The sequence below is a fragment of the Symphodus melops genome, assembly GCF_947650265.1.
Source record: "Symphodus melops genome assembly, chromosome: 2".
Lineage (NCBI taxonomy): Eukaryota > Metazoa > Chordata > Actinopteri > Labriformes > Labridae > Symphodus > Symphodus melops.
The window spans coordinates 6683075-6710475 of record NC_136692.1 but is presented as its reverse complement, the minus strand read 5'-3'; the positions used below and the strand labels follow the sequence as shown (position 1 = coordinate 6710475).

At 39.6% G+C, this 27401-nt stretch overlaps 2 protein-coding genes across 5 annotated transcripts in view; one reads left to right on the top strand and one right to left on the bottom strand.

The window, feature by feature from the left end:
- The window catches only part of doc2g (double C2-like domains, gamma), a 72374-nt gene extending 52560 nt beyond the window's left edge, over window positions 1–19814 (bottom strand). For 2 of the 3 annotated variants that reach the window (XM_079338032.1, XM_079338031.1), the window contains exon 1: window positions 19743–19814. Coding sequence is in view for 1 of the 3 variants with exons in the window: in XM_079338029.1 (XP_079194155.1) it covers window positions 19743–19798 (56 nt within the window). In the remaining 2 variants the exon portion in view is untranslated. The remainder of the gene's footprint in view (window positions 1–19742) is intronic. The other variant, XM_079338029.1, reaches the window with a different exon arrangement.
- Window positions 529–27262, top strand: cabp4 (calcium binding protein 4). Of its 2 annotated transcripts, none has more exons than XM_079338034.1 (9): window positions 529–660; window positions 6086–6146; window positions 7127–7228; window positions 7630–7765; window positions 17311–17341; window positions 17728–17871; window positions 22865–22974; window positions 24569–24653; window positions 26730–27262. In XM_079338034.1, the coding sequence occupies exons 2-9, from the start codon at window positions 6091–6093 to the stop codon at window positions 26756–26758; spliced, it is 693 nt and encodes a 230-aa protein (XP_079194160.1). In that variant the 5' UTR covers window positions 529–660; window positions 6086–6090; the 3' UTR covers window positions 26759–27262. The 2 variants fall into 2 exon arrangements, with proteins under 2 accessions (XP_079194160.1, XP_079194159.1); XM_079338033.1 differs by having other exon boundaries at window positions 24569–24716.
- The last annotated feature ends 139 nt before the right edge of the window (window positions 27263–27401 follow it).

The window sequence follows — 27401 nt, the reverse complement described above, 5'->3', positions numbered from 1 at the left end:
TCAGTCAGCGATCTTGTCTCTGATCACAGCAGAAATATCTCAGGAAAATTGAGTAAAACCAGTGAGAGGTGTTGGTGACTAAGGTTCTTCAGACTGGCAGACGACCATAGATTGTATGCACTCTACTGGTGGTGACCGGTGCAATCTTCATGCACATAATGAAGCTGTTCATTGTCAAGTATGTTTTTTCTGCTTTTTTATTGAAATAGTGAACGTGTAGATTCTACAGGTTGTAAAGGCACATTTTGTCATTATAGTGTAGTATATTGTATTGCTGAATCTGCCACTTCTGGGTGATTCTTTATACCTCACGTACTGCATGCCTGATCAGGGACACAACTAAATGTTATCAAACCCTGTCAACAGCTTGAAATTAAACACATTAGTCTAGATTCATATAACGGCTCATCGAGCTCTCCAACATGTCATTGCCCTTTTTGTTCTTGAGGACAGAGGCGGTCTGCTACATCTCTAATCCGACACATTTAGCTGGATAATCACCTTGCATGATATAATCCTCCTGTTAGGAAAGGCTTCATACAACAGAGATACACCTCATCCACATTTATCAAACGGGGCAAACAGGGAGGACAAACAGATTAAAGAGGATAAACGTTCGATAAAAATCTTCTATTTATTTTCTGTCTGGGTCCAGAGAAGGTAAGCCAAGTACATTTATTTGTAGAGAGGTGCTGCTTAGTTCCTCTACAAAGTTTCATATTTAAAAATGGATTCAGTTTTGGTTCAGTCGTGGTGAAAGCCCCTTGAACAGAGAATGTTCACACTCTGACAGACATCTGCTTCTCTGCTTCATAGAAATTTGATTTCCTGGTTCTCCACTATATTTCGCGGCCCAAGCCAACAGATGGCCTACCCACGATTTTTGTACAATATTTGTGCCCCTGTTACTTGCTACAATGCAATCATATCAACAGACTTATTAAAACCATGCAGCTTCTCTGTGTGATTATTAGGCCAGTCTCCAGAAACACATGCAGGAAGAGGAGGTAATGAGACAACAATTATACAAAGCAATGTTACGGTAATTGTCCAAGACTGGAAAAAATATGTGTGAAAACAAGAAAAAGATCTCATTCTGGCCCTCTCCTATTTGCCCTCCTACTGAAGGCGACAGTCTCATTTCAGAGCCGTGACATGATGAAATCAGTGCTGGGGAGGAGGTTGGATGGAGAGGGCTGGGGTGGATGAAGTGGTGGAGAAGTGTTGAGATAGGTGAAGATAAGATGGAGTGCCAGACCAGATTGCATTACTATGGGTTGTTTATGGATCAGACACAGGCCGGTTTGGCTCCCTCTGGGATTGATTGTCTTTTGACTGGACAGCAGGCGAATGGAAAAGATAAAACCTAAAACAATGAAAATAGAGAGGGAGTACGAAGAAAGTGGGAAGCCTCACCTGAGCTCACAGCCAATCTGAGTGGAACACTCATGTCTTTTTGTTTTAATAGCAGGGTTCAATATTGTGCCCCTGTCTGTTTACAGTTTGGACCAAAAACATTCATTACATTTTAATGACAGTTTGTGTAAATACTACGGAATAGGTCATCTGATTTTTGCTACAATCATTTATTTAAAAACACATGTCTACAGGAGATGTTACCTTACCCTCGTGTTTTACATGTGTCTGAGCTACTTCTACTAAACAGGTGAAGATTGTACAAAGTCCTGAGAGGTGACTCCAGAGGGAGCTCCAGAAAGTCAAGTACTTTCCCTTCAAGGGAATTTCTTTTAATTACTGACCATGTGGGCTCTGAAGGTGTCATAGTGGTGTAATTCTGAGTCATTCAATCTTAAAGAACATTTCTAAAGATTCTACATCGTCCTTGTACTTTTCTTACATTGACGAGATCAGTAAGACTATTTATTTATAGAACTGCTAGAAAAGACTGAAAGGTACTTGGTAACAGTCATTCAGATTATAAAACTTTCAGATTGGAAAATGCTCAAATGCTCTCTTTTGGCCGGCAATTTGAAAAAGCATTTTGACTTCAGTGCAGCCAATAAACTTCAGTGTATTTCTATGTGAGGTAATACATTAGATCCAGCCTCATTTCCACTGCACGCTGCTTGACATTATTTATTTGGAAACATATTCAACCAATCATCCTTCCTGTTTATTGGCATAAATATGTACTTTATCAAAGAAGTTGGTACATTTTGTTTCCCATCTTGAAATAGAAATGTAAGTTCGAGTAATTCCAAGCAGTTTTTTTTTTTTTTTTTTGAAAGTTAGCAAAAGACTTGATAAAGAAAGCTCATGACTTCCTGGATGGATATTTTCTGCAGGGAAAAAACAAATGGTAGTAATTCCTCATTATAAATTCCTCCCTTGTAATTTGAAAGTTAGTCTTTTAACAGAGCCCTAATGTTCCCAATAGTCCCAAAGAGGAATTAAGTATCATCAGCCAGTGCTGCCCACTTTCAGCCAATCAGCATGAATTCTGTGGCTAAAGATTAACATCGGGATGCAGAAATGGATGGTGCAGCCTCGGCGGAGTAATGGGCTCCTTGAGTGCTTTCTTTTTCTGTCTGCTTTGTGTTTTCCAGTGTGTACATGTGGTTCTTGTTTATGAGACATGTACGATGAATCTCCGCGCCCTTCACTCCAGAGGCTCTTGTGAAATATATTTAGAATAGCCATTTAGTGTTTAACCCCTTACACTCCAAGCCAGGCACGCTTTACTCCTGCAGCTCTCATGTGCAGCCCTCCTCTTCATCACCAGCTGCGCTAGCTGTGTTTGTTTTAGCCCCGGACTACCTGGCCCCTCCATTTCATTACTTCAATTAGCCTGATTACAATCTAAAATTGCCTGTGTCGGCGCTGTGATTGACAGCAATTGGCCACTTAGGGAGGAGAGCTGCAGACACGCAGACAGTGCTGCTCAATGGCTTGTGCAGGGAAAGGCCCATGTGTACAGTCTGTGTGTGTGTGTGTGTGTGTGTGTGTGTGTGTGTGTGTGTGTGTGTGTGTGTGTCTTGTGTGTGTGTGTGTATGTGTGTGTGTGTGTGGATGGTGGCGGAGTGGGGTGGGGGCGTTTGTTTGTTTACCCTGATGGGAGTTGTGCTCACTGAAGATGAGTGCAATTCTTCAGGCAAACAATGCAAGACCAAAACACTATAGAAAGTCCAGATATCTCGCTTCACCCACATGGGCTTTGTGAGTGTTTGTCAAACAGGTGTGCGTTTGTGTGCAGGTGTGAGGGAGGATTTTTTTTGTTTTGTGTTTATTCTTGCATACTGGCAAGATTTTGGAAACATTGTGAACTTATCTTTAAATAAAGGTAATGGATAAGTTTAGAAATCCAGCCACCGCCATGATGTTTTTCTGGAGCCAGAAGTGACCAAATCTGGAGGAGAGGACAGTGCTGGAGAGGAACCAGGTTGGCAAATGTCAAGTTATCAAAGCTTAACACTACAGCTGAAGCTAATTCAGCTCATTTATCATCACGTTTCCCACAGAATTAGACTATCATTGGTGAAAGCTGACACGGGTTAATTATTTATCAGACATCAGATGAAAAAATGATTAGATTAGATTTTTAAAAAACTACAGAATCTTGTGCAACTAAAGTCTCCGCTCCAGTCTGAAGCCTTCAGTAAGAGAGCAGCCAGTGAACAAGTATGAGGTAAACGTAAATCAGCACTTACACATTTGAAATACTAAAATTTCACTCCCCTGAAATGTCGGAGCAAAGATTTCTTGAATGACCCGTCAATAAAATTGCCCTTTTTTGTAACTACATTTAACAACTCAAACAAGGAACTCAGAACACAGAGACCAAGGAAAAACCTAGCACACCAGAGCACCAACCACCTGTCACTCAAAGTGACCATGGCGCTAATAATGCCGTACTTTACTAAGTTTATTCATACAGCGCCTTTCAAGAGCAGACGGCACAAAGTGCTCCACAATAAAGGATTAGAAAACTCACCATATAATTAAATCCTGTACAATTGTCATGAACTGAGCAAAGAACTATAAAGATAAGAACCCTTAGTGTTCCAGGCTTTTATATTTTTAATTCCGCTATAAAGTTGGACATTTCAAGATAGCACCCTATGGAGACTATTGCTTTCAGAGCGAGCCTCAAGTGGCCATTCGAGAAGCTGCAGCTTGTGATCCTTCCACATTTCGCTCATGGAGACTGCTGTATCAACAAAGCAGAATATAAAATCTGCTGTATGTTCTGCAGATCGATATCAACATACAACAAGTGTATTATGAGAGTTGAACATCATATGGTTAATACTTTTCTCTTCTTGAGGAATTCCATGGATGTAATCATGTGTGGACTTCTCAGTCTTTCTAGCGGTAAAACTTAACATGCGTTAGGCGTGTTGCAATCAGCACATATCACATGCAGACTGATTGCATGAAATCATGACAGACAGGCAATTGCTACTCAGTCATGGCACGTATTGTTCGGCCCAGTGGGAGTTGGGAATGCGGCATGTGTTGGGCGGAGGCACATTAAACGGTCGAGAGTAATTTAGAGGACTGCCTGGTCTTCATGTCTCTTCTCATTACGGCCCTCGTGGTCTAGACGGCCCAAAGCACAGACTCTGCCGAAGCAGATCTTCGCTTTCTGCCTTTGTGCCGCCTTCGTTGAATGCTGGATGGTGGAGTGAGGCGATATGGTTACTATGCATCAGTGCCAAATACTGCCGTTCATCACAAGGAGCTGATAAGCAGAACCACAGAGGGCCATGACAGAACATTAATGTGCCTCTCAAACAGTCAGCCATAACTCTCCTCCTCCTCCTCCTCCTCCTCCTCCGCACGTCCAGAAACATGTGTCATTCACTCCCTGTTTCTTCATCTATCTCCTCTCCATCTTTCTTTCTGTCACATCCCAGTGAATGATGGAAAGCAATTTCACATCATTTCACACATTGGATACTTTTAAAAAACTGTCCATCCTATATACATATAGGTAGGTAGGCTTTATTTGTCAAATATGCTCCATGTTAAACATACAGCACAGATGAAATTTCAATCCTCTCAACCCACAGTGCAAACCTGCAGTGCATATTACTCTGTGTAATTTGAATCTTAGTGTTTGTGTTCTTGTATAAACTAAAGTGGATTTAAAAAGGGGTTCATACTCGACCTTCCTCAAGATGAAGAAGTCACTGTTTAAACAGAATCCTGTGTCAAGGTCACAAATCTGGAAACAAAATATGATCAAAACTGATTTAAACAGATCTACACAGATCTTATTGATCCATTATTCATCATTTTGTTTGAAGCCAAGTCAAAAAAAAAAATCTCTAAAAAGCAAATTGTGTCTTTCAACTTGTTTTATTTGAGTGGCTACAAATGAGGCAATACCTGCACGAGCTAGTTCAGTTAGACAACTTCAGCTGCAGTGTTTTCAAACTGACGTGATTTACGCTCCGTCACTATTCTCTGTCATTGCATTGCTCTTTTGTAAAAGTACAGTACTTAAATCCCCGGACCCCAGCATCCACCTGCAGGCTCTGAAGGGGTTTATGATTTAATGTCATCACTCCTCGATTTCTGCTCGTAAAATAAATTCAATTCAAACTAACTTTATTTGTCCCCGGGGGGCAATTGAGAAATGATGAGGTCGGAGCCTAAACACCAAACACAGAAAATGTGCTGCTGCTGAAATGAATCATTCAAACTATGCAAATTGTGAGTTGTCTGACTGAAATGTATCCTTTTAGCAACAATAGTTCCATAAAGGCTCTTTTTTCTGTGTTGAGGCAGAATGGTAGACACACAGCATTTGCATTTTGCTCATTAACATAGGGATGGATTAGGCAAACTCAAAAGCAACATCTTAATAACTACTTATGAACTCTAAGTATGTCTGATGGATGTGTTGGTCAGAATAAGAAAGTGTTTGCTAACACTACAATCACTCTATGAGGTTATAAATTATTAATGTGGCGGTTTTAATTTGAATATCAGGGATATGGTCATAAATGTTTATGCACTTGGGAATCTCTCATTTTTGTCCATTGGTACTTTTCCATTAAGAGATTTTCTGTCTTGTTCCCAAAGTTCAAGTCCCTGTCCACATTTATCTTTCTTCCAGCCAGGATGTCTCTGAAAAGCACGAAAGGGGGAGCAGAAAGTAGACCGTCCTCTGCTATCAGGTCAGTGAGATTCAACTAAAGTGCTGAAGAAAATTAATATGGAATGAATACACTTATATAGTCAAATTAAGAATTTAATTAAACGTTCAAGAGGTGAAATTATGAGCTTTGAAACTGTACATGAGCCAGATTGAACCATTATGCACCACATTTTGAATTTCCCTTGGGATCAATAAAGTATCTGTCTGTCTGTCTGTCTGTCTGTGGTGGGACTCAAATGATGATTTCAGGTCCGATTTTCTCCCTTCAGTATGATTCGCTGCTTGTCAAAACCCAAGCCAAACCCCATAAGTCTGTGGTATCACTGCAATTAATTTACTGTGGCTTGTAGAGTCAGATCTGGATTAGTAAATATCAAATATATAGAGTCAAGGTCGGACCACCTCTAACGGAATACCTGCAGCAGCCAATGAGAGAAGAAAGACTTGGAAGCATCACCAACTGGACGTTGCTTACTCTGACAACTCACCCACAGCTCGCCATGCAAACTGTATAAAGCCGCACATAATCCATGCTCTCAGGCAGGAATTCATCCATATTGATTTTTTTCCTTCTATGTTTTTCACCATAAAATAGAACACACAGCAAGATGCAGATCACCCTCCATATTTGTTTTTCTCTCAGCATCCTGTTTGATCAGGCGAGTTTCTGTGAGATCTTGTGTCTGTGGAATATTAACAAAAACTGCAGGTGTGAGGTCTCCCGAAAAAAGAGGTCTCTCTTTTTAGTCGGCTGAAATGTATTTAAATGAAGCATGCAGAAATTCAAACCATTTTCTTCCATTGCTGCTGCTGTCCATCAGCAGTCTGAATCGATGTTTACTTTCTCAAAAGAAGAGCACTCCATGGGTAAAGCAAAAAAAAAAAAAAAAAAGATTGTGGATTTCTATGGCTTGTTATTGGGGAAAAAAATGCTAATAACAATCAAAAGGCTTCAAGTGCATTTTAAATTGATTTAACCTTTTTCTTTTTCATCTCCAGCTTGTCTCCACGAGGCGGGAGGAGTACAGCAGCTGGCAGGTCACCAGCTTCTGGGAGATTCAAAAACAAGGCCCTTCAGCTCAGCCTCTCCAAGAAATTCTGGTTATTATGATTCTGTTTCTCATCAACACTGATTAGGACAAGGAGGAGATGGTTTTGGAGATTTGTTCACCCAATTAGTTTCATTGATTGGTTCACCTGCTTCAAAACAAGCCCCCAGAATTTCAAAAATAGTCCTTAAAGAAACTCTTCCAGCATGTCCTTCTTGTTTTTCGGATGACTGATGTCATTTGAGAGGTCCATTGAAAGCACCTCTGACGTTTTCCAATCATGTCACTCAAGCTGAGCAATTATTTGTCGGAGGGCAGCAGTGAGTAATCCTCCAAAAGGCTCTTACTTGTTCTTTTTGTTGAGTACATTGTGAGGGGTAGCAGTTAAGTAAAGGCTTGGCTTGGTTGATAACAGCTCCCCAATGATTGCACATATGTATGCACACTTCACAGTTCTAAGTCAAAGACCCCCGGGGCCCAGGGGAAGGGCTCTCAAGAGGTCGAGGCTCGCCGGAACAGCAAGAGGAGCAGCAACAGCTCAGCGGTGGCTGCTGCCTACATCTCCTACCTCAACAAACTCTTTGGACAGGTCAGTAAAGCAGTATAACTGGACATTTACACATGCGGATGTGGTCACGGCCTTGATGCGCTTGTTGGTTACTAAGGTTACTCAAAAAAAAAAAAAAAAAGAAAAGTGGGCTGTGAAAAATAAGTCACAACTCCTTCAACAGGTTCTTCTTTTTGAAATGATTTAGAAAAACCCTAACAGATTTTGAAGACTTTCTGTGATGTGAATGTTGTGAATGTTGTGTTTGAATTGCTGAAAAATCTGAATATTGCAAAAACAATAGTTGCTATTGTCTCTATCTTTACCCAAATAGACAAAACAATCAAAACAATCAAAAGCATTTACGCATTTTTCTAAGTTCAAGAGCAGACAACATACATGTCAGTAACACTGGGATTCTGGTTATTTATTACTATTGTGTAGCTCTTGGTTTAGGCTTCTTTGTCAGTATGAAACCATTCGGAGAGGGGCCTCAGAGATAAATAGATGTATGAGGAAAGAGCAGCAGGCTCGAGGACAGCTCTCACCACAGCCTTTTACCATCACTTGTCATTTCATTCAGAACTGGGATTTCAAACCCGCTGTGATACAGACATGCAGTACTGATGAGAGCCCAAGGCAGAAACTAAGCCGACTACAGGGATGTCCATATCCTGTCTTATTATTAATAGAAAAAATACATCTAATTTGGGAGTAATTGCATACTCTTTCATAAGGTAATGAGTACTCGAATATTAAAATGCCATCTTACAACTGTTAAAATCTTTAGCATTTGATCCTTCTTCATGTAAATTCCCACAACAAGACAAAACAGACCTTTAAAGGTATTTAAATGATTGAAGTGACCCAGCCATGGTTGTAGTTTTAAAGGTCACAAATTATCCTCCTGTTCTATCACTTAAATAAGTTTCAGAGGTCCCCAAAATATACCTGTGAAGTTTGTCTTGAATATCGACTCCAATCCTGGATTTCATCAAGCCTGTTTAAACCTCTGTATTTCAGCCCAGCTCGGAACAGTCTCTTGCTTTAAAATTCAGGTGAGCTGTGTTTCACCACGTTCCTTTCTGGAAGAGCTTGGGAGGCTCGGACTTTCTTGCACCATGCCTTATTATTTACAGCGAGAAGGCAGACTCAAAGTGCAGAACAAAACAAACACTCTGAGGGTGTTGCCAACTCGGAGAGGGGATACTGCCCTCTGTGATGTCATCAAGGGAAAATCTCAAAACAGCCTGTTCAGGCACAAATGCTGATAGATACTTTATTGATCCCTCCCTCTATCTATCTATCTAAATTTCATGAAAACTGGAGCAAGCAAAAGACGGAGAGGATGGACTTTTCTCATAATTTGGGGGTTTGTAAACAGTAGGGACGCATGCGAGTGTTTAAAAACCATGTGGTGTATTGTGCATAATATGTGACCTTTAAGCTTCCTCTTCTAGGAAGCAGGTGTCAAAGACGGCACCTAATGAATAGCAGGTGTGCAAGCTTATTACATCTATTAGGCAGATGATGTCACAGGCTTAAAACTGCTTGTAAGATCAACACAAAAACACCAATTGATCTCACACATCATGTTAATTGTGACTGACTCATGTATCTATTCCTGAGGGAAAGAAGTCAGTATCAGCTGTTTTGGGGCCATATATTGGCATTTAAATGAGAAGCACTTGTACAGAGAGAGTGTGTTGTAAATGCAGTTTGACACTATATCGAGGAAAAGGAGAGAATCAGTTGTTATCAGAACCTCATTTTACACGTGTACTCCTGACAATAATAATTCCACAACATTCAGCCCCTCTGTTTTCAGGAACTTGCCTTTCACACTACCTCACCACTGGAGATTTATATGACAGACTCGCTCTTACCCCTGGAAAAACTCCCCCCTGGAGGGAAGGCGTCTGAGGAGTATGTGCAGAAGGGGAAAGAGTCTCAGGAACTGTGACTGTTTCTGGGTCAATATTACAAAACACAAGTGAAAAATTCCATAACCAAGGGGAACAGCAAAACTTCACTCAACATGAATTGATTTGCACACCCTGCATATTAGCTTGTATTCATTTTGTTTTCCAGAATCAGAAATCCTTTCCTTTCTTTATTTTCTTTATTGCAGACAACAGCAAAAAAAAAAAAAAGGCTCACCCTGACTTTCTTCCAACATTTTACAAGTTGAGTGGCACAAAAAAAAGGAAGAAAATTCTGCTGTTTACATTCTCACACGCAGCACATCAAGATGAGTTGAGGACATTTTCAGGATTTCAAAGCGTTTGTGAAAGGATCTATAGAGGGAATAAGTCCACAAAGACAGTAGGTCAGAGTGGATAGATGGGTCAATAAGGGTCAGTCATCATTTTGGATTTCAAACCAACAATCAACAGTGGTAGATAGAAGTGCTCATCTCTGCCAGTACGCAGGGTAAACAAGTGTGTTGTTTTCTTGGCTCAAGCTGAACAAACCATGCCACAGGCTAGCTGAGACACATGATGCAATTAAATCACTTCATGCAGATCATAGACAGGGATATCAGTTTTTGGGACAAGAGCAAGAAGGTTGGTCGAAAAAACAACACCACTGATTTAGACAGCTGTCCAAAGTTACATTTATCTAACTTTTTACTGTGCTTTGTGACTGTCTGACAATTGTGTGTAACATACAGTAGGTCCTTCCCGAAGCAAATTATTTTGCTGTCATGCTGTTTGTTTGCTTATTCTGTGCCATCCAAAATGTGTCATCTGTCTGCCATCTGCCCTAATCTATGTGAATGTGTTTGGCCATTTGGAGTGTTTGGGCTTTTATCTTGATTATCTTATGTTCATTACAATTGGATGCAAAAATCTTGGAGAAAAAAATAAGATTTATTCCCCAGGCCCTACTTTTATCCATCACCACAATTGTTCCAGTCAAATTATGCTTTCCATTCAATCCAAAAAAAAAAAAGAAAAGCAAAACCAGTTCTGTAAAAGGCTCCAACAAGAATAACTTACCAAACTTTGTTTGATTATAGACCTAATTATGAGCATGGGTCTTGTGAAAAGGGACTGGCAAAGAAAGGTCAATAAAGACCACATTTATAGACTGAGTCACAGCTGAAAGAAAGAGAATTGCATTGACTTTAAGGTTACATTGGATGGAGTTGAAAAATGGATCTATTTGTTCAGTAAACTCTAAGAGGTAGCTATCGATTGAAAAATCAAAACACTGGTTGTAGCTGTTTAAAGTGAACGATGAATATCTGATAATGTGTGCACTGTTTGCATATTGGCTATTACTGGTACAAAATTGGACAAGTTAGCGTGGAAAGTCGATGATCATTACCAAGCTCTTTTCATTCAACATGAAACCACCTGATCAGGATTGTGAGTCTGTACCTCATCTACAATACAAAAGCAACAGTCCAAAAAAGCTAAATCACTGGGCTTGCCTCTATGAATGCTCTTTATGGTTTAAAAAAGCGTCAGCTCTGTTTACAACAGAAAAGCTAAATAACGTTTACACAGCCTTTCAGTAGAATTTCTGAGCATAATTTACAAAATCTCTTTACCAAGCTGTAATTTGTTGTAGGTAACCATTAAACGCACAGACCAGTGTAGAACTTCACCCATGTTTCTGAGGAGTGGATTATTTGGGGCTTGTTTGGGAAACAGTGAGAGCAAATTGTAGGCTTTATGGATTGTTTGGAGAAAATGGCTGTGGATCAGATCCAAGATGTTAATGACTGAGACTGACGAACTCTGAGGAACCCTGAATGGCAAAATGCTTTTAAAGTAATTTGTGGGAAATATGCAGTAATAACATGGATATTTTGAGACAGAAGGTCACATTTATTCATTTGGTGGGTGAAACCAGAATAATGTTTCTAAAATTGACCATCAACAGGATCCTTTTGAGAGACACTGTGGTGCTGCAAGAGATGACAAACTGTTAAAGATGTAGATTTGTGGTCGTTTTTTTGCCGTCAAGTTACAAAAAGTCAGAGGTGGATTGCAATTTTCAACTATGCCTGAGCGATATAATTAATAATCAGAGTGTAATTAATTGTCATGATTTCATTTTTCTTATTTACTAGAAGACATGTGAGGCTAACACAGGCAACACCACAAACTATTACTGCCATTGAATACACCAAAAACAAGGAATGAACAGACATCCAAAACAAAGTGTTTGTGGTCTCTTAGTTAGTGGTCCCTAAGTCAGTGGTCCCTTCAGCCCCATTGGCTGAAGGGACTCGTCTCGGTAAGGCACGCATTTCGCAGTGTTTCCATAAACTAATCCCGGGAAAGATTCCCAAATAACCGACCCTTACCATCATACTTTTTGGGACCCTTCCGTTGGGGTGCCACGAATATCGAGCCGACCCTAAAACGTCTGTTGATTGATCAAAAGAATTGTCACTTCCCGTGTGACAACAGTAAAGACAACCCTGCCGTGTTTAAATACACAGCCGATTTTTTACGTCTTATTTCTATTTATTTATTAGTTAGCGGTTAGCTGCTATCATGTGATGCTATTACGTAGCTGATGCGGCTATTGGCATCCGGTTTACACGCCGTCTACCAAATAGGGTGGCTATGGAAACACAAACGGGATCAGACTTTACCAAACCAAATGTGACAAACTGTTCTGATCCATATCGGACTGCTGTGTGGAAACGGGGCTTTAGTTAGTGTTCCCTTAATCAGTGGTTCCTAAATTAGTGGTCCCTCAGTAAATAATCCCTTAATGTTCCCTTAGTTAGTGGTCCCTCAGTAAATAATCCCTTAATGTTCCGTTAGTTAGTGGTCCCTTTCATCGTGATGATTATTGATATTGATATAAAAAATTAATTGTGATAACGGTTTTTTTTTTATCACCCAGCCCTATTTTCTTCTGCTCAGGCACATCAAATGACACTTCTTGGCTTTGAAACAATAATGTTCAAGTTTAAAGTAACTCCAAACAACTTGGCTGAGAGGATTCACTCTTCCATAATTTTTACTTCTCCCCATTTACGTTTCTTCTACGATTTATTTATTCTCTCAATTTGTACTCTAAGTTTGTACTCCTCTCAGCCAATAATCCCAAATCTTTTTCAGCTTCATTTACAAACATCCTTATCCTAATCAGCAGCATCTGTATCCTCGCAATAAAGTGATGGGTTTTGAAGCGCTTATGGGCATTGTCTGCCTATGATTATTCATTTCCTTGTGGTGAGCCATTAAACATTTGTATAGTAATATTTTCCACCGCTGACAATAGAAGATTAGAGTGTTTTAAAAAAAAAAAATAACACACAATTATCTAAATGATCTCTCTACCTGCTTGCGCTCTTTCAGAATAGTACCTACAGCCCTGATCTTTTTGTTATTATAATGTACGAAAAGATCCTTTTAATCACTGAACCGATACGGGACCCTGTAACACCTAATTACAAAGCAGAGCCTGAGGCTTTGCCATTAATGCCTTTATTACAGGAGCGAGGCCCACAGTATAAGATAACAGAGAACTCTACCTGAGGGAGGGGGCAATGTGTGGGTCTGAACATTTTAATGACATTTCATGAATGGATTTGTAATAACTAATGGGACAGTTTTTATTGTTTTAGAGTTATTTATGGGACTTGAAACGCGTTTCACAGTGACCTTGGAATTCATGGACTCCACCTCTACATGTGTTCATGAGTTACTGCCACCCCTGTCATGACTGATCTGCCCTGTTTAACTGTCACCCTCCTTGCTTTAGATTTACTAGTATCCACTATCCAGGTGTAGACATTTGCATCATAACCATGGAATCTAGACAGCACGCTGTTTTGGTTGCCGCCCTGACACTGAGGCGGGGAGACCATCCATCCTGCAGCCGTCCTAATCCCTGCCTCGACACAAGTATTAATAACCCCCTCAGCAAGGTTCACTGTCAGCCCTCATTAGATCCATCTGAAGAAGATGCCGCGAGAGACGAATAGCCGGAGAAAAACAATTGATGCATTTACTTGTCAGATTGGAAGACAGATGGATATGAAGCAAAAAAGCCAAAACTCAATGATGACAAACATACATACTGTAACTGTCTTTCCTTTTATGTGTTCGTGATGACCCCTGCTCACATATATGTTCATGCATCATGCTTACATAGCAGCAGGCTGCTCAATGGGCCATGCGAAGACAGACAGAATGAAATTAACTGTTAATGGGCTCATTCAAACGGATGAATTTAGTGTACCGTAAATTCCGTACTATTGAGCGCACCTGGATATAAGCCGCACCGGCTAAAAATAAGTAAATAAATGTATTTGTACATATATAAGCCGCACTTGATTATAAGCCGCAGGTGTCCACGCTATAACAAGAGCTATTTACACAGACGTAGGCTACCGGTAACATCCGCAAATACTGTAGCGTCCGTACGGACGTTAAAGGACGACGAGAGCGTTCAAATAATAACTTTTAATAACCCGATCACTGTCGGCCGTGACCACGCCGTTTACAGCAGAGAGCAACACATAACTTGCCGTAACAATCCAACTCTCTCCCCCAGCGTTCTCTCATACAGCCACTCAACACGTTCTCGCTGGTGCATTCACTGACTCTCCACATAATCGGAATTATGAACACATTATCAACTACTGACTTTACAACATGAACCGTTACAATACGAAGCCTAGCCGACGGTGTCTGTAACACGGCTGATGAAAAAGATGACCGTAATATATTTCACAAGAAAAAGTCCATCCATTCACTGCCTCAGAATGACTTCATTACTCACTTCCTCAGTCTCTGTTGTCGCTGTCAGTGTCATCTTAACGTGCAGCAGCTCTGTTAGCTTCTTTGACAGCCAGGTCGATCGCCTTTAACTTGAAAGCTGCATCATATGTATTTCTCCGTGTGTTTTCCATGATGAGGGTGCGTGCATGAAGCGCAAAATGACTGATATTAAGATCCGACGTGACGAAGTCAAATGTTTTTGCGGCAGAAGCTCATTGTCCCCCATAAAAAATCCATGCATTAGCCGCACCGGAGTAGAAGCCGCAGTGCTCGAAGTGTGAGAAAAAAGTAGCGGCTTATAGTCCGGAATTTACGGTATATAATGCTATGCTTTCTAATCCTTTCTGGATGAAAAAAAAAAATCCAATTAATGTGTTGACCTTGTTTCATAAATATGGCTTTGTAGGTTGTAGGATTCCAGTGCAGGGTAAACACTAGCTCCAGACTCTTAGCAGCACAGCTGTAGCATTAACAAAAGCGAATGTGAACTTTTTAGAGCATTATATCAATCAGTGTAGAAGTTTTTCAGTAGTTGGGGCAGACTACACATAAAATGAGATAACTCTTGACGCAATTGCATTCTGGCATTGAATCTGTGTTGCAACTCTGCTGGCAATATCATACAGTGAATAATCATTTGAGTGCCTGCCACATCAAGCGGCTTCCAAAAAACCACAGGGTCTCTCCTGTTTCCTCAAGCTATTGTGCACTTGAACAGGATGACCTTGTATGATTTATGTATTAACCACCCTGAGTGCCAACATGTATTAAGAAAAACATTTTAGACTTTTCCTCGCATTTTAGTTCTACTGCTAATCTGAGTTTATTCTTATTCAACTCATGTCCCACTTTTTTAGAGTTAAAAGCACTGCTGAAGATGAAAAATCCTTTTCTCTAACAAATGTAGCGAAAAAGTGATTTGAAAAGACGCTCGATGAAAAGCATTACATAAAAAATGTATAAGCAAAAGAGAAAGTTGAAAATGAGCATTTCATAGGGTCAAGAAACATGCAATAGAGTATTATAATGTGTACAATGAAATATAAATGTATTAAACAATGACAAAACCTATGTCAGATGTTTGTTTGTTTTTTTTATAATTGCAATACCTCAAATATTTCCAACAGTCATTACAGCCAGAGAAATCTGTAATTTTGTATAATTGTAACGGGACGTGTCTTACTTGGCAGCTACCATGACAGAAACAACATGTTTATTGTTGCCGTGGAAACACTTAATGTTGCAAAGACCTCTACACAAGAAAGTGGGAATTGCTACTGAAAAGTGTCATACTGTTGCTGTATGTGCTGCTTTAATAAAAACCTCATGTACATTATACGTCAACATTTTACATTTTCTGTATCTTCCAAAAGATACTCTCACAGATAAAAAAAAAAAAAACAACAAAAAAAGTTTTCTAATGTAAAAAAAATGTGTATAATTCCTTCAAATGACGAGGCAAATAGACGTATAGTGGGGCCCCCCAAAAAATGGCTTGCATAGTAAAATGCTATTTCTGCACACAGACAAATATTAATATTTTATCCATCCCTTCCAGTGTCTTTATCGCTATTTTTAAACCTCAGTATTTTTGATTACTGCACGAATTTAAGGAGAAAAAATAGAATCCTCTGGAAATGTGTGCACTTTATGTTGGCAATAATGAGAGCTTCCACAGGGCTGTATGTCAGTCTTGTTTCTTTGAACTTATAGATTTCCTCAGGCACTGGGCCTCTTTGTGCTACGCGATATCTCCATATGTCAGGATTAGCTGCTCCATACCAAGCTGACTGACTTTGCATGTTTCTTGTTCCCCTTGAGGATGTGAGGATGTTTCTGGAAGAGTTGCACATTGTTAATAATAGCAAGCTCTTGAGTCAAGATGCAGTTGGCATACAAGGGGTTTTTGTTTAGATGCATTTTCCCTCAGACTCGCTGATTTTATATACAGTAAATCTATACAGTATGTGAATTTACAGAAAACATTGAAGGTACTGATGTGCCAAGCTGTACTTTTTTTTGTTATATTTATCTAAAGATAAAGGTTCAAGAGTTTTACTTGTATGGTCAGAACAGTCCTGTACAACTAAGTTGTCATTTTCCGTTTACAGCTACAGACATTTTAATACTTTGAGTTTCACTGCTTTAAAACCCAAATTTCCCTAAGCTCAATTACTTCTCATGTCAGTCATAGTAGACAGTTTGTTCCAACTCAAGCTTCTGTCTTTGACTCCACTACCTTGAAAACACGTGAAAAGGGGGAGAGAACAGGGAATGGAGAGAAAGGGGGAGATCACCCTGTGCAAATGTCAAAACAAGGCAGAGAATACCGAGTGTTTCACACACCAAAGGATATGCAAATGTGCCTTGTGTGTGTTCGTAGGCTCTCTGTGTATCAGTGTCTTTACATGCATCTGTGTTTCTAACAGTGCAGGGTTTGTGCAACTCCCAGTCACGTGGTGGCATATGGGTGCTCGTCACACACAGACTGAGCTAATGCAGCATCGCCCTTAGAACGCTGCAGATGTAGAGCGTATGTGTGCACTAAGGAGTGTGTGCTACTACAGTGTGTCATTTTGCAAATTAGAAAGACATGTCGCTGGGCGAAAATCCCATTAGGGTCGACTGTCAGCATGAAGCAATGTTGACATGATATGCATGTTATTCTAATTTGGGAGTCAAAAAGCAGATACTCACAGAGGTATTTCTCCAGAGAATTTGCTTTTTTTTAAAGCCAAATTGATTTTACATTCTGTCCTCCGATGCTGGCTCGTAATTAGTATTATTATTATTATTACTTGTCCTTTTGTTTCTCTCTCCACTCAACAGGAGCGAGATTTGATGCCAGGGGAGTTAGATGGTAAGACGTTATCTTTTCCTCCAACTTAATTGCAAAAAATATGATAAATAAAAAGTGGATTGCACAGTTTCATCAATAACATTGATATCTGCTCTCACTAAGCTTGCTCCTCTCCATGATTCATGTTAGACATTGATGTTTTCTCAGACTGCATTCAAATGTTGTTTACCGATGACTCACAGCTATAAAATAAATTAAACTACACCACTTGCTGCTGATATGAGCTGGCTTTGGTTCTCTCTGCTGGATTCAACAAACTTTGTTTAAAGTGTTACTATCAGTATCTGTGCACACTGTGTATGTTTATGTGTTTGACTCTGGGGGGAAAATAGTGTACCCTACTTAACGGTTAGCTGGGATTTCTGTAATTTGTTTGTGTCTGTCAGAGCTGCAGGAGGCCTTTAAGGAATTTGACTACGACGCGGATGGGTTCATCCATTACAAAGACATCGCAGACTGCATGAGGACTATGGGCTACATGCCTACAGAGATGGAGCTGATTGAGATCATCCAGCAAATCAAGATGAAATGTGAGTATTTATCCATCTGGTCGTACGTTTGTGTTTGTCATTTTCTTTTCTTCCCCCTGTGGTTAAAGCATGTGTGCATGATCGATGGGACTTTCTCAAGTGAGATGTGAATGTTTGAGTTATTGGTCCATTTACACAAATGAGTGCTATGCCTGCACAGGTCCATGTGCAACTGCTGTTTGTCTTTGAATTTGAGGACATTCGAGGCATTTTAGCAAACTGATTAATGGCCCCCACGCTGCAGGTGAGTGTGAGTCTGCATCTCTGTGTGTTTAGTTCAGATCCAACTTTCCTTGCTCCATGCTTAATGTGGAGGCGTTTGTCTTTGCCGTCTTCTCTGAATGATCATGTATAGATCTGTGTGTGGTCGGTGTTTAAAATTTAATGTGAATCTTCTTTGCATTGATTTCCGGATTCATGCCATATAGCCTGGAGAAGCCATTCCTGCTAAATCTATAGAGTGTCAGAGCAAAGCCTGAAAATCTGATAAAACTTTGAAGTGTTTGGCAAGACATTAACCTTTAATGGCCACACAGCAGGACTTGAAAAAAAAAGCTGGAAAAAAATAGCATTAAATGATGCTAAAATTCACCATCACTGCCTCACAACTGTCAGAGGTCGAACTGTCCGTTGTATTTAAAAAGACAACATTGGATTATTAAAAGAACTGCGAGAAACAAACAGTGGCTCATCTTCGTAAACTCTACCACAAGATAAGAAACACATACTTTGAACTTAAACTGCATGAGCCCTTCTTTCTTTTTACACAAGACAATATAAAAACATGCTCTGATAATGTAAGTTTACCAACTAGAAAACTAATCACATGTTAACATACCCACAAGCATCTGGGTTTGGTCTTTTCTGATGATGATGTGCACCCATAGATTGTAGAAAACATGTCAGTTTCAGGCGAGCCGTTATGGAGCTCATGGTTGCCATATTGAAAGTTTAAATTCAGTCTCACCGTCAATAAGTGTAGAAACAGACAGAGCAGTCTCCACCTGTCACTCAACTCAGCCAGGCCCCTGAAGATTATGCACAAGTTGTTAGTCTTAATAAAACCAAAACAGACCAGCTTTAACAAAATGTAGACCTGAACAGTGAGAACCAATGCAGAAATCTGCCCTTGACCATATTCTTTTTTTGATCCCTGATGTAAAGATGATTATTTCTTCTGTCAAAACTGCATTGGCTTATTTTTTCATCACCAGAGGATGTCGCTGGTGCACACTTTCCTTTTCCATTTCACCAGTCATGTCCAGTCACGGGACATGTAGCCGACCTAAAGCACAACTCTGACATTAAGACCTGCAGCTCAGCTTCTAAGAAGTTGACAATCAAAGACAAACCTAACCAGCCACTGAGCCACATGATAGAAAAAAAACATTTCAACTAATCAACCAGACCCTTTTCTCCCTGGCATAAAATATCACTGTCTAAATATAAATTAAGATGGACAATAAAGTGCTTTTTGCCAAAATATTTTCTTCCTCTAAGGTTTTATGGCATAGAGGTTTTTTAAGAAAGAAGGATTGTTGCTGAACATCTTTTTTTATTCTTTGTTGCACATTGTGATTTGGGGTCTTTCCATGCTAAATTGTTGACTTCAAAGTCTGCTTTAAATGAGCTTTAAAGCAGATTTATTGTGCATATAAACCAATAAACTAATCCCAAACAATCCAAGTCAAAGTCATCACCAAACTAAACTGAGGATTTACAGAATGCTTTAGCTGAAAAGTCTCTTTCACTGCTCGAGGTAATTTCTTATTAATGAAACAGATATATTCTGTTACTATGGAAACAGCACTACATCATTCCTGCAAGATAGCACTCCGTATAAGAGCCAGCGGCTCACTAAGTAAACTTACACTGATGCAGTCCGTTTAGATGTCCTCTTCTTCAGTGGCCTCCTCATTGTCCTCATTATAATCCATGTTTGGTATTGTTTGGTTATTTGTTTGGTATGTTTGGTTTCCACGACGTGTCCGTTTTATCATGTCGGACAAATTAAACACGGTCCATGAACATTAGCATGAACTTTACAGTATTTATGCGAGTCACTTGTGGTAACTTTCTAACAAGAAACTGCGAGAGTAACTTTGGTTTCACTTTGTCCAGCTCTACAATTAAACATGCAAAGCGACGAGCCTATCTGTCAAATCAAAGCAGCAGAAGTCAACCGTCATCATCACTCACGTCGATTTGACGTCATTATGTAAATTGAAATTATGTTTTTGTTAGTTTTAAAAGAAGCCATATATGGCTATGTCTCCATTTATTTAAATTAGCCTGTTGTTGTTGTTTTTTTCCCCATTTTTTGTAAATCACAGTAACATGGATGATGATTACATATTTATTTTCATCATTTATTTTTCTCTGGCGAAAGTTTTTGCCCTCGAGCCCTCCATAATGTTTGTCTGGTCTGCAAACAGGATAAAATTAGCTTCAGGTTACACTGAAATACAAAAACATTATGCCCCCTGGAAAGTGGAGCAAAATATTGTACAGATCATGCTGAATAGGGTGAGGAAGTGTTTCTCAGCAGTATTCTTCTGGGAGCAGGGTGCATCTGCCTTCTGTCCTACCTGCTCATTAATTAGATTCACCTGGAGTCCCAGATGGGGATAATTTCCTGACGAGAAGGTGAGAAGGACAATAACATGGAGCTTGAAACCAAGAATGATAGAGAGAGGCACTGCTGCATTGACCTCATAAGCATCCCATAAATGTTCCCATCTCGCACCAAAAAAAAAAAATAAGAAGAATAAATTGTCGCTACAGACTTTCCAAAAGTATCAAATAGTCATGCTGAATAACAATGATAAAATGGAGGATCCAATTACATTTCAACAAAACAATGTTTATATATGAATTGAGCTTTAAAAACAAATCTGAGACAAGCTAATACACATCATGTGACGCCGATATGAAACGTCTTCATTTCAGGACAGCTTGCCCCCTGAGATCTTTCTGAGTTTCTCACATACATTTCTCACAGAGAGAAGATGGGTCAGATGGCAATATGCATTTTACTGAGTATTTCCTGCTGCATTCACGTATCTGCTCTCCTCAACTTTAATCTAGACAGTGTACTTCTGAACTGGTAGGAACATTTTGAATTATATGAAGGTGGATAATTTTTCTGTTTCTGTTCACACTGCAGCCCCATCGTGCAGATTAAGGAAATACTTACAGGTGTTTGGTGCCTGTGTAAAAGGGTAGAATTATTCAGAACATAAGACATTTTGTAGGGAATATTAAATGTTAAACTTTATGCTGTACTTCATAGTCTGTCCTATGAATAATTCATGTGTTCATTGATGTTTTAATTTAACCCGTAAGGTAGAATAGGCTTCAGACATTTACAGCTTAATCTCTGTAGGATAATCCCTACAGAGCCATTAATACCATGAAATTCAGTCATTTTTATATCACTAGCATTGCACTATCAATTAAAAAATAATAATAATCTCCTCAGACTTTTGGGAGAATTTCCCTACGCCATGATTATAGACTGACCTAGTTAAGGCATAGAAATTATTCAAGGCAATGACAGGAATCCCCCACAGACTGTGGCTCCACAAGGGTACAGTCAGTCATCCAAAAAATATACTGTACCTTGAGGGAAGTATGAAAGTTGTCAAAATCAAAAAATGAATGGTCTTTTATGTCAAAATCAGCTGCTGTTGTAACTAAAACATGACAGTTTGAACATTAGTTGCATGATCCAGCAGCACTAACAGGACTTTACATACAAGCAGAGTTTTCTATGGTTTGATTTTAATCCTCTACATTGCAGAGTATCTGAGCACTGATTCGATTATTTGAACTACAAAATGACCACATGGGTTTATTTCAGTCCCCTTTCACATCCACCAAGACCCAGATAATGAAAACAGGCAGAGCGTATTGGTCTACAATATCAAATAAGCCTGTCTTTTGTTCAACTAATAACATGGCCCTCCCATTGTAGCGCTCTGTTTTGATAATTACCATGGGGATCAAACTAAAAAAGCTGGTTCGGAGTGGGTTTCAGGAAGCATTACCAGCTCTTATCTGTTGGCTTTGTTACAGTCTCAATGCCCGGGGGACTTTCACAAAACTTCTCAAGCTTGGTGTTAAGGCAGGAAAAGCCTTTTGCAGTATTCTACTCAAGTGCTGTGTTTAAGTGCCATTGAGATGGAAAGTACTTGAACAACTATTTCTCTTTTGACTTATTCTAAGGAAGAGTTAAGACACTCCTACATTTTGGATGACATTTTATTATTTTTAATGTAATAGAGTTACTCGGCAGTCTTTTTTTTTTTTTTACCTAAATGGAAGTATATATTTATAAATGTGAATCACATTCAGCTCTGAAAATATGGGCCAATACTTAAATTCGAAACCAAAAAATAAAAACCTTCGAGATGACACTGTGCAGAGTTCACCGTCAATAGTCTGTACAAATATTTGAAACACGTTGTCTGCTCACCTTGTAGATGGTGAGTGTTTGCATCTTTTTCAAACGATCACTGAGTGTAAAGCTAAATATAGAGAGAACTGTCTCAGGAGCAATTCAGGGTTTAGTATCTTGCCCAAGAACACTTCGACATGTGGCTGCAAGAGCACGAGGATCAAACATGCTCGACCTTCCAGTTGAGAGACAATGAAACAACTCCCTGATATGTACTTGAGCAGTCCAGAGCTGGATATTGCCTCTAGTAGGTGGAGACCAAATCAGAGGGAAAACAAATTTGGTAATCAATACTTAAGTTGCCATATATCCAATATAAAATGCCCTTTATCAGAATACTTCTCCCACCACTGTTGCTACCAAGTCCCAATTTTTCAGTTGAAAAGAGGTTTAAAAAATGTGTGATTTTCTTGATTTAACATCTTATTTTAGACCTGCTTGTGTCATAAGCTTTTCCACACGTTCGCTTACTTAGTTAACGTATTAGTCACCCTGTGCATGTTTATTTGTCTGTATTTATGTGTGTTTCTGCAGGGGGTGGTCATGTAGACTTCGACGATTTCTGCCAGTTAATGGGGCCGAGGATGCTGGCTGAGACGGCTAACATGGTTGGACTAAAGGAGCTCCGTTGCGCCTTCAAACAGGTGAGAGGTCCCAAGCTAGAAACTCTTAAGAAGTGTGACTTCAAGCAACTGAAAAAGGGGCCTTGGACTATAACAGTACTTTGAAGTGTGCAACAGAACCACTCCCTGGAGAGTGCCAAGAGTGTATGGCTCTTACTTGTAAACAAGCCAGGGGAAATATGGAGGGGAATGCTTGTTGAGAATACAGAAAAAAAGGGTTCAAAGGCAGAGTGAAATTATTATTTTGATTGTGATTCAATGCAGACATCCCAAAAATAGTCATATATTTGTCTCCCTTGTTTAAATGACAAAATTGAGTAGTCTATTCAATTGTTTGTTGTGCCTCATCGGTGCAGAGGAAGTATCCAGGTATTGAGCTGCTCTCTCTGACATCGACACGGTGGCAGGTACACAAGTTCTGAATTGATCTGTCCCCAGAGTGGTGCCTCAGTGTGACGTATTCTCTGGACCAAGCAAAATTAATGAGATGATCAGGTTATTGCAAATCCCTGCTTCCCACGCCTGGGTCCATCTATAAAGCAAATTACAGATATCTAATGGTGACTGCAAAACAGACAACACGGATAACATGCTCATTAATGTGCAATACTCTGCTGGGATTAGGTTCTCTTTATTACAGTGGAAGGGAAATTGAAGGAAGTTATTTATGGCCTTTAAATGACAGTTAAGCAACATTTAAATGTTGCATTTACAGCCTGCAATGTTTTTAAATAGAAATGAACACGGTTGGGCAGCTCAATATACAATACTGTTAGAAGCTATAAAGTTAATTGTGTCAATTAAATTACCCAACCTTAACTCGACTTGAGATGTACTATTACAGTGAAAACAAGTCTTTCTCCAACAACCTCTCCCTGAACCATCGAGTTCCTAGATTGTTTTTATGTAAATACAAAAAAATCGGTATTTTTCTGCATTAAAAAGTCTGCAGGTGAAAGCTTCTTTGTTCAATTATAAGACATATGAATGGTTTGCTATTGCAGGTTGTTTGGTCATCTGCCATTGTATGTTGAGTTTATCATCCACGAGTCATTGTCAGGTCCTGAGTAATGATGTCATAGGCCAGAAATCCAGATTTTCTTATGTTGCAATTAATTTATGGAGAATGATGTAATTAACTTTTTTCCACTTCTTCTGTAAGTCTAAAGAGACTTCTCTGTAAAAAAAAAAAAGATAATAATGCACGTTATCTCAACCTTATAGTCACTTCTCAAGTCATTCTCACTTCAATTCTAACAACTCATGAGTCAGCTGAGCCCTGTCTGCACTCACAATCTGTTTTCTCAGACTTCAAGTGGCCTCATGCAGCCATGCTGTAACTATAAGGTTTGAAACAACATTTTAACAGCTGTGTTCAAATCATTTTGTATAGCATGATATCTTCATCTCTGTACCTGTTTATATCCAATGAACCCTCACTCCCTCATTTTTCTGTCTGCATGTCTCCAGTGCTCATTACATCATTCTGTATTCAGTCTCTGCTCATTACCCTCCTCATTAGCCCAGAAACATGTAACGTTTTTCCTTCCTTTTCTGATGAACCACATGTTCATGTCTCCACCTCCTTGCTCTCCACTAACCGCTCACGTTGAAGTTTGACTGTGATGGCGATGGAAAGATCACGTTAGATGAGCTGAAAGAGGGCATGAAGACCCTCTTGGGGGAGAAGCTGAAGAAAGGTGAGCTTGAGGAGATTCTCGCCGACATTGACCTCAACAAAGACGGCAACATCGACTTTGATGGTGAGCAAATGGGCTCTTTGGGGGATACAAATGTAGGAAAATAGGAGTTGATACACTCCAGGCAAGGTGTGCAAACAATAAATGCGGGAAAAAAAGCATGGAAAGAGGGGGAAAGGACTGCTGCAGCTTTAAGGGTGTAAACCGAAATAAGTAATTTTAAAAAGAAATAACTTACAATAGCAATGAGTAGGCAACAATATGATGGAAGTAATACAATAGGACACAATAAGATTCAATCACATTGATAGGATGGGAAACGATACGAGGCACTGCGATATAGGGAACGATGTGATACGTTACGATAAGGTACGTAACGATACAGTGCGATAGTGAAACGATGCAATACTTTGCGATACGATAGGAAACACTACGATACCATTCCATTTGATACATCACACTAGCTCACATGCTGTGTTAGACTCAAACAATGGTTAAGCACTACATACAATCTGTTGAAAGTAACATAAAACCCATTTTTAGCATAAGCTTGAGATAACATTTGAATAAGTAACCCAAAGTTATGAGCAAAGTATCATCTAAATAGTAAGCTAAAAAGCAGCAAATACAGTAATAAGAGCAACCTCTTTTCAAATGAATATCATCTGGCGACTTCGCTACAGTAATATCTAAGTTACAAATTACAGACCAGTTGTCAGTAAGTGGAATACTTTGACACATAAGACTTCCTGTGTGTGTGGAGAGGGGCGACTACGAGCAGAGGAATCTAAATGGTTTGGCCGAGGTTGAAGGAGACGGTGGGAGAAAACGAGCAAGGAATCAGGTGAAATAGAAAAGGAGGGGTGGTTAAGTGAAGGTGGGTTGGTTGAAAGAGCCAGTCCAATCTAATCAGAAGTGCATTAAGACAATCAATACACATGCATGGACAGCTGTCACATGTCACACAAGGGAACGCACACTCCAGTGGACAGCTCAAGGACTTTTGCACAAATGTCATTACCACGTGTTACCTCTAAAGCCATACAATAGGGCACACATGAACACACACAATAATACCACATGCATGTTAGTGACATTACAGGCTGCAGAGCAGGGAGGACGTAAAGTTGTGATCCTGTTTATCTTGTCTCAGCATTCTGATCAATTACAATTATTGGAAACATATGAACAGGCGTGTCAGTCTCAGTCGGAATCAATAAGCTGGTCCTCCTGATTATCATCAATTAGCCCCCAGGGCAACATTTGTGTGCATGTGTCTGGTTAAGCCACATAGGCAGAAAAGAAGCAAACCACAGCAGAGAGAGGATAGTCGCGAATATCCAGATGACAGGTCAATCTCAGGTGTTAAGAAGACTCGGACTGAGCCGATGTTCTGCTCGGTTTACTTCTTTTTATAGAAAATGGTTAAAGGAGTACCTGGGGAGATAGTGTTAGTGGGTTAATCTGGAATTAAGCTTCAGTACTTACTCAGTCAATCAATAGATTTTCACCTACAATCAGACGCCTTTCAAAGCAAAGCTCTTCTGGAAGTCAATGGAAGACAGCATTGATTGGATGGATTTTGTGAAAGCTGCCACAAGCTATCAGGAGCTTGGTTCATATACAGCAAACGTCAATAGCTGTCTTGATTGACAAGTGAATCTGCTGTCAATGATACAACCAGCTGAAACAAGGAGTAATCAAGCTGATGAGTCTGGAAACTTGGCTTTATTTGAGATTTTTGATTCTAGGACTTGGATCTGAAACCTTTCCAAAACGCCAATCAGCTCTCTGTTTAATGAAACATTTGGGGGAAAAATGAAGTCTTTGAGGCTTTAAATGAAGTCTGTCATGTTTTAAACTCGAACTTTTTCCTTCTTCATTTGTCGTATCAACCGAACAGCTTCAGTTTTTCATTATCTTGCCAACAATAGAAGTGTTTTGTCCTGATCAGTGTTAGTTTCCAGTGTGTGTGCTGCTGGTGACGTGGCTGTATTCAAAGCTGTCCTTTTATAATATTAGACCGTCATTAGTTCTTATCAGAGGATCTGCTGCTGTCTCTGTCTCCCTCTGCAGAGTTTGTTATGATGCTGTCTGCGCGGTGACCTCTGAATTGGACTGAAGACTGGGCACGCCACACAGCTCATGAACACGATGTTCCTCCTGCTGGTTATCATCACTGTGTGTTGCAGGTGTCGGCAATATAAAATGAAGAGTGCTGTTAATATTTTCTGATGACAGTTGAGATGGGTTGAGTGTCTGTGCACAGGGTGAGTTATAAAACAGAATATATTGTATTACATTAATGCACCACTGTCGCCCCCTTGTGGTAAAAAAGTGCGTAAACTGAAGATTTATCAGCAAAGGTTTAAGAGAGGTTTAGAATCTAAGCTCATTTTGAACTGAATATGTCAGCGCTCTGGAAACTTCTATCCTCTTGTTTTAATGATCAACATCTTTCTGCCATATTTGGAACATTTGTTATTATTTTGGCATTTTTGATTGGTGAATTACTTTTTTTTCTAGTAAATTCTTTTGACTGTTTTAGAGGGGGCAGAGCTATCACGGAAATGAAGATTGTTTTACTGTTCAGCAACATTTCAAAGTAAATCTGTGCGACATTTGATAAATAAAATAATCTTCTTTTCAACTATGTTGCTTATTTTAAAGTGGATATTTAGAGTTATCCATAAATATTTCATTTCATTTGGTACTGAATGGTTTGGTCCTCATGGAAAGATCACGCTT